Source organism: Epinephelus fuscoguttatus, linkage group LG18, assembly GCF_011397635.1.
Source record: "Epinephelus fuscoguttatus linkage group LG18, E.fuscoguttatus.final_Chr_v1".
Taxonomy (NCBI): domain Eukaryota; kingdom Metazoa; phylum Chordata; class Actinopteri; order Perciformes; family Serranidae; genus Epinephelus; species Epinephelus fuscoguttatus.
Genome location: NC_064769.1, coordinates 4,617,004 through 4,629,977, shown reverse-complemented (window position 1 = coordinate 4,629,977; position 12,974 = coordinate 4,617,004). Strand labels below are relative to the sequence as shown.

General features: G+C 40.8%; 1 protein-coding gene across 1 annotated transcript in view; it reads left to right on the top strand.

Annotated features, from left to right (window-relative positions):
* The first annotated feature begins 1,006 nt into the window (after positions 1 to 1,006).
* The window catches only part of sptlc1 (serine palmitoyltransferase, long chain base subunit 1), a 34,225-nt gene continuing 22,257 nt past the window's right edge, over positions 1,007 to 12,974 (top strand). The window contains exons 1-5 of the mRNA XM_049604083.1: positions 1,007 to 1,081; positions 4,020 to 4,127; positions 4,222 to 4,316; positions 5,670 to 5,763; positions 5,887 to 5,959. Of these exons, the coding sequence (XP_049460040.1) occupies positions 1,028 to 1,081; positions 4,020 to 4,127; positions 4,222 to 4,316; positions 5,670 to 5,763; positions 5,887 to 5,959 (424 nt within the window). The 5' untranslated portion in view covers positions 1,007 to 1,027. The remainder of the gene's footprint in view (positions 1,082 to 4,019; positions 4,128 to 4,221; positions 4,317 to 5,669; positions 5,764 to 5,886; positions 5,960 to 12,974) is intronic.

Sequence of the window (12,974 nt, the reverse complement as noted above, 5' to 3'; positions counted from 1 at the left end):
GTGTCACACCAGATACTGACTGATTCTTTGGGGTATCTGTGACCAAGAATGCATCTCTGTAGCATCAGTCATATGAAATCTAAACAAATGTCCTTTTGCAAGAAAAAAATGCAGCTTTTAGAGTGTCCTTTTATTATGACATCCCAAGGCAAACCTGTGTAGTAATGATGCTGTTTAATTAGCATCAGAGGAGGATCTGGACTAGGCCCTGAATGTCCTCAAATCCTCTTCATACACCTGAGCTGGCTTTGGCTTTTTTCCTTATTGGACAGGACAGTATTAAGTATGAAAGAGGAAAGAGAGAGGAAGGATGACATGCTGCAAAGGACCAGGGCCTGGAATTGATCTCAAGGCCACTGCAGCACAGGTAATGCCTTTGTACATGGGATGCCTGCTTTACCTGCTGAGAAAATGGATGCGCCATCTGATAAGTATTGTTGTTTGTTTATTTACTGGCCCACGTGGCCCCCAAGCAAAGCAAGTATTTTAAATTACTTAATTTAGTATGTATTACTGACTTAAGGTGTAAGGATTAAAAATAAAAAAAGGACCACAACAAAAAAGAAGTTGTTATTATATATTGTCAAAGTGAATATTAATGTAGCTTAAAAATAGCTATTGGTAGTTTTGCGTAGCTGTTGGTTAATTTATTGTTGTTTGTACATATTTTGCTTTATTGTACAATTAAATATAGTTTAATTGATTTCAATATAATTTGCCAAGTTGACGAGATCTACTAGACTACTCTTTATCTTCGCTTTTTTTTAGTATATATATCTATATATATATATATATATATATATATATATATATATATATATATATATATTTAAATTTAGGTATGTACTTTATTATTTTTTTATTCCAAGTGTCAAACAGTACAACGAAGAGGGCGGCGGTATTTACCATATTTACACGATGGAAAATGAGGGTGGACTGTATTTTAAGGACGGATGTTCAGGTCTACTATTTTTCCTCTGGAACGTAAATGCAACATCACTGATGACGTCGTTGAAGGAAGACGAAGATGGCGTCCGGACAGCAATGGGTGTTGGTGGAAATGGTGCAAGCGTTTTATGAGGCAAGTTTCTCCTCTCCACAAGTCTTCCGGGCATATTTTACGCTTTCTAAGTATATTCCTAGTATGTTTAGCTGCTCGTTTATGATTTTAATTCTTTCCAAAGCTGCTTACCGTAAACTTGTGAGTCAGGAAGTATCCGTGGCTCAGGGAAGGCGTTTGGCTCGCACTCACAGCCAATCGCCTGTTGTATGTTCGCTGCTCACTGCCGCTGTGCACGTAATGACAGTCAACGTTAGAAGCAAACTTAAAAGGAAAATCCTCAGCTTCGTCTCCAGCTAGCCGCTAAAGTAGAAAATATCATTGAAACTGATTAATTGTACGAGTTACAGCCTTGAAGCTAACATGAGGAACATTACGTCGAGTCAGTTCCATTTGCATGTTGTAACTTTTCAAAATTAACGTAAACTTCATTTGAATGTTTTTTTCAGCACCATATGTTACCTTATATCACATATGTCAGTCCGTTATGTTATTTTCTCACTAGGTGTCTTAATGGAAGCTGGTTTATATGAGTAATCTAGCTGAAAGTAACAGCATTGAGTTTTTAGTCTAATGTTAGCGAATACATGAAATGTAGCCATATGACACAAAAGCTAAGGGACTGTTCTCTAGTTGTCAATGGGGTGGCTGGGGTGTGTCTTTTGTTTTTCTTTTGACCCTGCCTGAAGGGATTTTTTTTTTTAAAGATATCTTTTAGGTAATTTTTGCCTTTAATTGGTAGGACAGTCAAGTGTGAAAGTGGGAGAGAGAGAGAGAGAGGGAGTGACATGCAGAAAAGGGCCATAGGCAGGACTCGAACCCGGGCCGCTGCAGCAACAGCCTTTTACATTGGGCGCCTGCTCTATCCACTAAGCCACTGACACCCCAAAGGGAATATTTTTTGTTGAGCCTCTCTGAGTGACTGGCAGAAATTGCATGACCCTCCCTCCACCATAAATTAATTATTAGCGTTTTTAAAAAGGACTCTCCTATGTGTAAGTTTTGAGTTGAAGACAAAAAAAGCCCCCTTTTTTACCCCTGTTGTGCATTAGTTTGTACAAACAGACTATAAGAAATGTTGAAATTGTGTAAGTTTTTAAAAGAAACGTGGGTTGGAAAGACATGTTTTCTTTAAAAGACTGTGGTAAAATTGATATAAAATACAACCATTTAAACTTGTATGACCCCCCACCCCCAAAGCCAAAATTAAAAACATGAGACCGTCCCCGGCGCTTAAAAATAATTTGACAAGCCTTCCCCGTTTTGCACCGCCATCTTACCCTTCATAAATAATGAACAATTGAAAATAGCACACTCAGCACCAAGTGGTTTATGAAAACTATCTTTAAAAAACACAATAACATCTGTCTTTTGTCAGTGTCGCTTTGTTATATCCTTACCGTAGCATATGTGCCCTAGATTCTCAAACATTTTTTAGTGCTGATTTATTTCTTCAAAGCTGAAGGTGGTATTCCTGTTCTACAAGCTTTTGGATTACAGTAGGAAATGTGCTGCACATATTTGTCAGCCTTGTAGATATATACGAATTTTGCGTGTAATGATGCGTCTTTTGCTTTCTTCCAGCCAGCAGCCGGAATTTCACTCAGTATTTAATTAATGTGTGAGTTATGTGTAGTACAGTCTTTGGTTTAGTGACAACATTCTACTGTATGTTTCCATTCATATAATACTGGACTTATTTCTGTTGTTGTTGTTGGTGCTTCCTCTATCAGAGACAGGCATCAAACGGCTGACATTAGAAATATTAGAAAACAAGAGCTTCTAAACTAGAAAATTGGATCATGTTAATTTTTTAAAATAAATTCAGAACCAGACAAGGTTGAAGGTATCCGAGACACCCCAAACACTGCATTATGAAAGACAGGTTTTATGACATTACAAAGAAAGCCAGCTTTAGTTGTGTTGAAGTGAATTGGTGACTTTCTGTTTTATGAAACAATGAACGGCCCCTGCAAAAAGATCGAATGGCTCTAAAGACAACTGGGGCAAAAATAAACAGTGAATCTTGTACGCTGGTTTGATCAACGCAGTACCTTATTAGACACAGATCTCTACAATTTAAATATTGGATTTTATTTGTGGTCATGGAGTTTCTGCTCTCTGTCATAGGCTACGGTTACATGATGGCTTCTCATTCGGAATGAAATGAATCTGAATGAAATCATTCGGAATTAAAGTGTTTCCAGGTAGTTTACATGGGAAATATTAATTCCGAATGAGGGTTTACATGGGAGATCAGTTCAATCGCCTTTATTCAGGTCTGCGCAAGGTTTGGGGCAGGGAAGGTTTCTGATTGGATAGGGGGCGGGGCGGATGTTACGTGTTTACGTTTACCAGAAGAAAACACTGTAGTCCTCGCTCCGGATAACAAGATGCTTGACGACGCTGTTCTTAGTGCCTTTTTCGGGCGTGTTTTGCTTATATTCTTAAAGTATAAGCAACAACCTTGTTCTGCTAATGCTTCATCTGTTGAGGAGGAGAAGGGAGGTAGAAGGTCGAAGAAGGGAGATAGAAGACCCTGCTGTGGCGACTGGAAACCAGTGAGTGCAACGAGGCCGACTGCTCTAGCTCAGCCTGTTGCTATGCAGCCCGTTGCTATGCACGCTATATACGTCATCGCACCAGAAGGGCAAGGAAACGAGCATGCACAGAAAGACCGGAGTGAACTTAAAGAGGAATGAGTGTATACATGCACACAAAACTCTTTCATTCGGAATGACAAACGGAATAAATCACCCCCTTTAATCGGATTTAATTTTCAATCGGAATGACCATTTACATGACCACTTTTAATTGGAATGGCCGTTCATTCCGATTAAAAGTGGAATTAAACCGCCCATGTAAACGTACTGACTGTTACAAATTGACAGGACTAAACAATCCATATGCATTCACTAATCTAACACCAGAATAATGTTCATGTCCGCATCTTCCTCAGGCTCCTGCTTATCACTTGATTCTGGAGGGGATCCTCATTCTGTGGATCATCAGACTTCTGTTCTCTAAGACCTACAAACTGCATGAGACCTATAAACTGACAGAGAAGGTAAACAAAGCACAGTGCAGAGAGAAAAACAAACAGCAGTAGTGTTTGTGTGTTGTGTGTCACCAAACAGCTGTCATGTGCCTCCATGTTACAGGAGAAGGAGGACCTGATTGAGGAGTGGCAGCCAGAGCCTCTCGTACCTCCTGTTTCCAAAGACCATCCCTCCCTCAATTATGATGTTGTCACAGGGTAAAACACACAGACCACAGACCACCCCTCCACCTACTGCTTTAAATACTGTCTGAAGCCAATGTTTCTCTTTCTCTTTCTCTTTCTCTTTCTCTCTGTCTCTCCAATTTCATGTTTCAAGTTATCATTTTAACCCAAACCATGAATATTTTGAAGTGGCCCGCAAGAGTTTGCAAGTCTAGGTTTACCATTTAGCCATGTCCACTCTAATTTTTGCCCCTTTTACAGTGTGGCCGGCAGTGACTTCTGCAACTCTTTGTCATTTTAGCCACAAATTTCATCCATCTCTGTTTATGTAGGGCTTGCTCATTGCTCTAAATTAGTTGAGAGAGAGAGAGACTGAATAAGGAACAGATTTAAAAAGAAGTAACCACTGTAACATTTCCCCTGGCCCCCATGCTACTTTTTATGCCTCAGTGCCAGCGAAAGCCATGATTGGAGGCATTATGTTTTTGGGTTGTCCGTACATCTGTACATACGTACATCCATCCATTCTTGTGAATGCGATACCTCAAAAATGCCTTGAGGGAGTTTTTCAAATTTTGCAGGAACATTCACTTGGACTCAACAATTTACTGATTAGATTTTGGTGGTCAAGGGTCAAAGCTCAAGGTCGCCATGACCTTGCATCCATCACATATGTGATATTTCAAGAACAGCTTGAGGGAAACTCTTTATATTTGGTACAAATGTTGACTTGGACTCAATGATGAAGTGATTAAATTTCTGTGGTCAAAGGTCGACCAGTCACTATGACCTTGTCTGTCTCATTTTTTGTGAGCAAAATATTTTTGCGTGTGAAGCATCCATGTTTTCACAAACATGGATGAGAACTGTAAGAGAAACTTGACTGGTGCATGAAAGCAAACAGCTGTGGGGCGTTTATTGTAGTTACTGTTTAATTTTTTTTTCCCAGTGTGTTTTTGATGTTGAACCTGACACACAAGCCAAAAAAACAGAAAGACATACTTCTCTCCTGGCACTGGGAAAGAAGTCTATCACCTTTATTTAGTGTTTTTTTTGTGCATTAAAACATTTTAATTGTGGCGGGGGAAAGGATACTTGACACCAGTAAAATTAGACATGTTTGTCACTGCAGTGGATTATTCAGCTTTAGCAAGCTTCATGTGTCCGCTACTGAAAAGTTAACACCTCAGTGAACTTGATGGAAAACAGTGGCTGCTTGGAAAGGAGGGAAAATAGAGTTAAAACTGTGCACAGCACTGTGGTAGGAGTATGTTGTTGGACTGAAAATGCACAACACTGAAATGGTCCTTACACAGTAACTTGTAGCTGTTTGGTGCTCTGAGAGCACTGCTACAGTGTGTTACAGTAAGCTGTTTTCCATTACAGGCCTCCCAGCCATAAAATCATAATCAATGGGAAAGAGTGCATTAACTTTGCATCATTCAACTTTCTGGGTCTCCTCGACAACGAACGGGTTAAGGTCAGTATTTAGCATTAAAGGCTTTACTTACTGTAGTTGTATTTTTTTCCCTTTAATGCTACATGTTGCCATTGAGCAACAATGCGACTGGAACTTACAGTCATTTTTTTCTCCTTTTTGCAGCAAAAAGCTTTGGCATCACTCAAGAAGTATGGTGTGGGCACATGTGGTCCAAGGGGCTTCTATGGAACTTTTGGTGAGTGAAAACTTTATGCTTTCAGTCTTCTATTGATATTCCACTATCTGACCTGATCCCAGTAATTCAGTGAACTGTAGAGAAAGTTAGAGGCTGTTAACGTTAGTTCATATGTCTGGATATGATGTAAAGAGGTGGAACCTGGGTAGAGCTGTGGTGGGACCAGCTGGTGGCAGTCATCAAGGCTGACTGATAGGATGAGACCCCTCTCAGTCAAGCAAACACATTCCAAAGCATAATTCCTAAATTCCTAAATACTCGCCTTTTCGAGTCCCTGTCCAGACCAAATATGGAGCATGGACTGGTGGCTGGAGAGGTGCCAGTTCACCTCCTGGGCACTGCTGAGGTGCCCTTTAGCAAGGCACCAAACCCCCCCAACCGCTCAGGGCGCCTGACCAAGGCAGCCCCCTCACTCTGACATCTCTCCACTTTGTGCATGTAAAGGCCCTGTTTGTGCATGTGTGTGTCTTTCGGACCTGTGTGTTAACCCTACGGGCCCGAATGACGCATAGTGCGTCCAAATTCACACCCGTTCTTCTCTGTGGATTTTCTCTGCGACCTTGTGTCATAGCGAGAAGCCACGCATATCACATGAAACAGCGGAACTGTAGCTTTCCGAGAAGGCCGATCACTTGTCGGTAGTCCAATATTTTCACAGCGAAAAAAAATGATAAAGTTACACTAAAATGATATATAACAGAGCTTTCATACAGCTTTGCACATACATTACTGTTGGATGGATTACTTGCGAATGCAGGCTCGCACAGAAGTGCCACGCATATCACATGAAAGCGCAGGAGCAGAGCTTTCCATTGACACCACACACATCATTGTACTGTCATCCCATCACGCTATAAATCCAGATTGATTGTCTACAAAATAAAATAAACAAAATAAAAATCTGACGAATTTCTTTACAACCCATTATACAGATCTTGTTATCAGTCACTTCACATAATGAGGAATATCGTATCTTAACCATGTCTTAGGCTTGCGTGTGTTTCTCCCTGTCTATCCACATTTGTAGTCCGGCTTTCAAGATGCAAATATCTCCATATTGTCCAGTTGACACTCCATCAAACTTTGTATGACAAGACCAGCCACTTCACCTTTGCGCACCCAGACAACTGCAGCCTAATTATGCATGCTGACAGGGCAGTAGTCACCATGTACATTGAGGGGGACACGTGCCCCCCCCCCACCAATGCCCAAAATGTTCCCCCAGTATATAACTGAAACTGAAAAACAACAACAAACTTTGTTTACTGCAAACAAAGTGGCAAATATTATCGTGGAGGACATCATTGCACTTGGTTGACTATTTTTCCATTATCTTAGATGTAAATATTGCATGTTTCTTTCAGATAAATCACATTTTTGACTTGTGAATGAGTCAATGGAATTTCTTGCAATAATGAAAAAATACTGGCAATCATGTCCGCCTGGCACAAACCACATGTTTTGGACAGCTGTGAAGTGACAGAATGTCCCACCATCATGGTTCTTATATTGCCAGATTCCAGAGACTCTCCCCTCTTCATATATGGCAGAATATGTCTTCTTCCAACTTGCTATGCTGAGATACATGTAAAAATGTAAGAATTTGGTCACACGGATTTGTTTTTTTCATTGATAAAAAAATCAATATAAAATACGGGCACATAGAAGGACATGAAATGATGGCAAATCTGGTTAGCCCAGATTGTCCTGAAAAAAACAAGATATAGCATGTGTATGTAGCCTTTATAATGACTGTGATAGGAGCTTAAAAGTAAAGGCAGTAAAAATACCCCAAAAACACCTAGGGCCCAAAGGGTTAATGACAACGGAGTGAAAAAATTTTGTGAAAAAAGAATTTCCCCTCAGGGGGATTAATAAAGATAAAATAAATAAATAAATAAAAAATTAAAGTAAAATTAATAACAGAAATTCATCATGAAATGCTGAGCAGTGAAGAAACAGGTCTGCTGTCACAGGTATTAATGTAGAGCAGCTTGAAGAGTGTATAACATAAAGATACAGAGGTGGGTGAGAGGACACACTCCCTCTGATGCACTCACATCACATTAAGTATTTGAAGCGAGCCTTCAGAAAATGTACCTGTAGTCGGGCTGTCCCAAACAATTATTTTTCTAACGATAAATCTTGCAATTATTTTTTCGATTAATCGACTAATCTAACGATTCATTTTTCGATTAGTTTAAAGGCGCTGTATGTAAGAATGTGGCCAAAACGATTACTTCAAAACTAAAATTCAACATACTGCCGCGAGTCGTGTCCGCCCCCCCTCCCCTACAGATTCGAGGTTGCTGGACAGCGGCACGCCGGAGACTGATTTGTTTGCCCACGAACGGCTGCCGTGGCAGGGCCGTGTCGCCGCGTCTGTGATCTTCAGTTTTCCAGCGGAACGTTCGAGCAAGTCCGGCTTCTCTGCTGCTAACGCTGCTGCCGGGATACAGCGGAGGAGCCGGCTGCTAATGCTATGTACCAGGACACTGCTAACGCTGCTTGCCGTGCTGCTGTAGCTCAGTCGTAACTTTAACTGATGCTGAGACTCTACTGACTGCGTGGCTGCGTGACTGCGTGACTGGTAGACGGCGGTGGGTGGCGCAACAGGCCAAAACACAAATTCAAAACATAAACATGATTTGCGGGCCATAAAATATTTTTTTGAATGCGAATATTCTGGCTGTACTATTGTTGTCGGTGAGATCAGTATGTTATATGAACATTATTCCTTAGTCTCTGTGACATATTAGGAGGATTTTGTGACTATTTGCTTTATATTTCTTACATATAGCTCCTTTAATGATTATTTTTTCAGTTATCGATTATTTTTTCCATTATTTGATTAGTGAGGCAATTTAAACAATATGAATACCAAAACATTTCTTATTAACCTTAACATTTATTAAAACATCAGTGTTTCCCCTACCATTATATTAGCTAAATAGTCTTATGTTATATATCTTATGTCATTTCTGTCTCTACATGGTCGCACGTTTCCAATTCTCCTCTGCTCTCTGTAACGCTCACAGCGGAGTTCAGGTCCGATGCGTACACAAACACACACAAATACATGCACACACACGCGCACACAGACAGATACAAGTGAGCGGCTGCATTTTCCAACCTGAGTGAGACAGTTATAACCGAGCCCTGCCCGAACCTGCAGAACGGCACTGTGTTCACAGGCAGTCGAGCGGAATGGGTGGAATAACAAATTCCACTCGAGTAGGCCATAGCACAATAGCACAGCACAGCACAGCACTGCTACTGCCACTGCATGCTGCCATTTTTTTTGTTTGAACCGACACGTCGGCGCTAATAATTCGCGGGGCGTTGACATCATCGACTGTGTAAATACGTCAACAGGTCGCCCCAGCCCTAACCTGTTGTTTACATTCCAACAGTCCATTTTGCTCTCAGCTTTTATTTTTTTCTCCTCATATATGCAGACCTCCAAATAGGACTGTGTCCTTATTTGGTGTCTATCTATTGAGATAGCCAAAAACTTTTCAATTCCACATTAAAGGGGAACACCGCCTAAATTGAGAATTCCAATATGCTATTTACATGGTCTAGGGAAGTTCAAACAATATTTGTGAACATGAGCTGCTCTCTGTTAAACCGGAAACCAGAGATGGACATCTCAAACTTGTGATGTCATCAAGTATAAAGTGTGGAGCTGCTCCATTGAAAATGAGTCAGAACCTGATTTTCTGGACCCACAGAATGTTTGTTTCCTTTTTATACCCAAATGAGCTTTATTCTATGATAGGGTTCTCAAATGTAGAACATAGAATGTAATGAAAAATAGCGGTAGGCACAACTCCAAAAATCTTAGACAATATAAAAAAAAGTGCACAGTACTGACAAAGATCAAAAACAGACAGAACACTGACACTCATAGTAGAATTCACCTATAAACATGGATGTGTTTCAGCTAAAGAGCCATCATCAGTGTGACAAAGCAATAGTGAATGGCAAATTATATACACACAGGTGAGGTTAAGGATAGAGAATACATAATTAAAATTAAAAAAAAGACCTATGAAATATAAGCCTCTCACAAATAGGAGGAAAATATAAAATATCAAAAACATGAAATGTCTCTGTAAACTCAAAACATTCCTCTGGGTGCTCCCAGTGTCATCTAGAACTTTAACCATTCATTGTCTGTGGAGCAGCTCCAGACTTTATATTTGATGACATCCATGTTTGAGTTTTAGCACCCTAGTTTTAAGATTTAGGAGGGAGTTGTTTATTTTTATGTCTCTGCGCTGGTGATAACTGTGGCCGGAGGCATTCTGTTTTCAGGGTCTCCGTATGTATATCTGTCCACCCCATTCTCATGAGCACCACAAGCTGAATGCCATCTAGTTCCATTATACTGGAGAGTATTCGCCAGCACTCAGTAACTCACACCAAAACTCTCTAGACTGATAAATAGCACTATGGGTAAGAGGACAAATGTGTTTTTGATTTTAAGTTGAACTCAAGACAACTTTATTAATCCCTTGAAGGGCAATTCTGTTTAACAGCTCGCACCACAACACACACAGAACACATAGAAACACAGAGGGAAAGTTGACAGCTGTGTGCAAAGTGTGTTAGCCCCAATAATGCATTACATTAAAATGTAAAAACAAACCACCAATAAATATATTCATTAGAAATAGCCTATACAAGCACTGGATGATAACATACATAAAAAAGGTACACAGTACCCAATGCACAATACAAAACCATACAGATTCATAATGATATATTTAACAGTCGGACAGCAGAGGGGATAAAACACTTGGAAAAGCGATTACCCTTACAAGCAGGTTGGACATAATGATGCCCTGAAGGCAATAGTGAAAATTCACTTGCTAAAACATGCCCGGAAGTACTTAGAATACTGTTTGTCTTCCTCAGAACCTGTTGTTCCCATAGGGAACCTAGGTCTCTCTGCTAAAGTCCAATAATCTTGGAACAGATTTTCACAACATTGTTGTGAAAATCTGTTCACACATACTATTCCTGTCCCTGAGTGACAGGTTGTTGAACCAACAGATAAAAGAATAAGTTAAAAGGCTTTCAATGAAGGACTGATAAAAATGACAAAGAATCACTGGACTGACAGAAAAAGAATTCAACATTTGAAAGAGATGAATCCTCTGCTGTCCATGTTTGACCAGTGTTTCATTGTTAATGCCCCATTTAAGCTGGTTGTCAAATACAGTACCTACACTGAACAAAAATATAAAAGCACCACTTTTGTTTTTGCTCTCATTTTTCATGAGCTGAACTCAAAGATCTTAAACATTTTCTATACACACAAAAGACCATTTCCTCACAAATATTGTTCACAAATCTGTCTAAATCTGTGTTAGTGAGCACTTCTCCTTTGCCGCAATAATCCATCCCACCTCACAGGTGTGGCATATCAAGATGCTGATTAGACAGCATGAATATTGCACAGGTGTGCCTTAGGCTGGCCACAATAAAAGGCCACTCTGAAATGTGCAGTTTTATCACACCGCACAATGCCACAGATGTCGCAAGTTTTGAGGGAGCGTGCAATTGGCATGCTGATTGCAGGAATGTCCACCAGAGCTGTTGCCTGTGAATTGAATGTTCATTTCTCTACCATAAGCCATCTCCAAAGGCGTTTCAGACAGTTTGGCAGTACATCCAACCGGCCTCACAACCACAGACCACGTGTAACCACACCAGCCCAGGACCTCCACATCCAGCATGTTCACCTCCAAGATCGTCTGAGACCAGCCACCCGGACAGCTGCTGCAACAATCGGTTTGCATAACCAAAGAATTTCTGCACAAACTGTCAGAAACCGTCTCAGGGAAGCTCATCTGCATGCTCGTCGTCCTCATTGGGGTCTCGACCTGACTGCAGTTCGTTGTCGTAACCAACTTGAGTGGGCAAATGCTCACATTCGATGGTGTCTGGCACGTTGGAGAGGTGTTCTCTTCATGGATGAATTCCAGTTTTCACTGTTCAGGGCAGATGGCAGACAGCATGTGAGGAGATATCGTGACGAGATCCTGAGGCCCATTGTTGTGCCATTCATCCACGACCATCACCTCATGTTGCAGCATGATAATGCACGGCCCCATGTTGCAAGGATCTGTACACAATTCCTGGAAGCTGAAAACATCCCAGTTCTTGCATGGCCAGCATACTCACCGGACATGTCACCCATTGAGCATGTTTGGGATGCTCTGGATCGGCGTATACGACAGCATGTTCCAGTTCCTGCCAATATCCAGCAGCTTCGCGCAGCCATTGAAGAGGAGTGGACCAACATTCCACAGGCCACAATCAACAACCTGATCAACTCTATGCGAAGGAGATGCGTTGCACTGCGTGAGGCAAATGGTGGTCACACCAGATACTGACTGGTTTTCTGACCCCCCCCCCAATAAAGCAAAACTGCACATTTCAGAGTGGCCTTTTATTGTGGCCAGCCTAAGGCACACCTGTGCAATATTCATGCTGTCTAATCAGCATCTTGATATACCACACCTGTGAGGTGGGATGGATTATCTCGGCAAAGGAGAAGTGCTCACTAACACAGATTTAGACAGATTTGTGAACAATATTTGTGAGGAAATGGTCTTTAGTGTGGATAGAAAATGTTTAAGATCTTTGAGTTCAGCTCATGAAAAATGGGAGCAAAAACAAAAGTGGTGCGTTTATATTTTTGTTCAGTGTAGATATTTGTAGGAGCTGACAATTTCAATCTTCTCTCCATCTATGACACTCTCAGTGAAGGCCTTCTTGTCACATCTCAAATGAGTCATCATTTCTTTAGTTTTGGATGCATTTAACTCGCATTTAAAAAGTTGTCCTTACACCAATCTAAAAATGCAGGGAGAGCCACACTATGTTTATGTTGGACACCCTGAAGGAGAGACAAAAGCACAGTATCATCCGAAAACTTAACAAAGAAGCTGCCATCACAAGATGATCTGCAGCTGTCAGTATGTAAGATATAAAGAAGAGG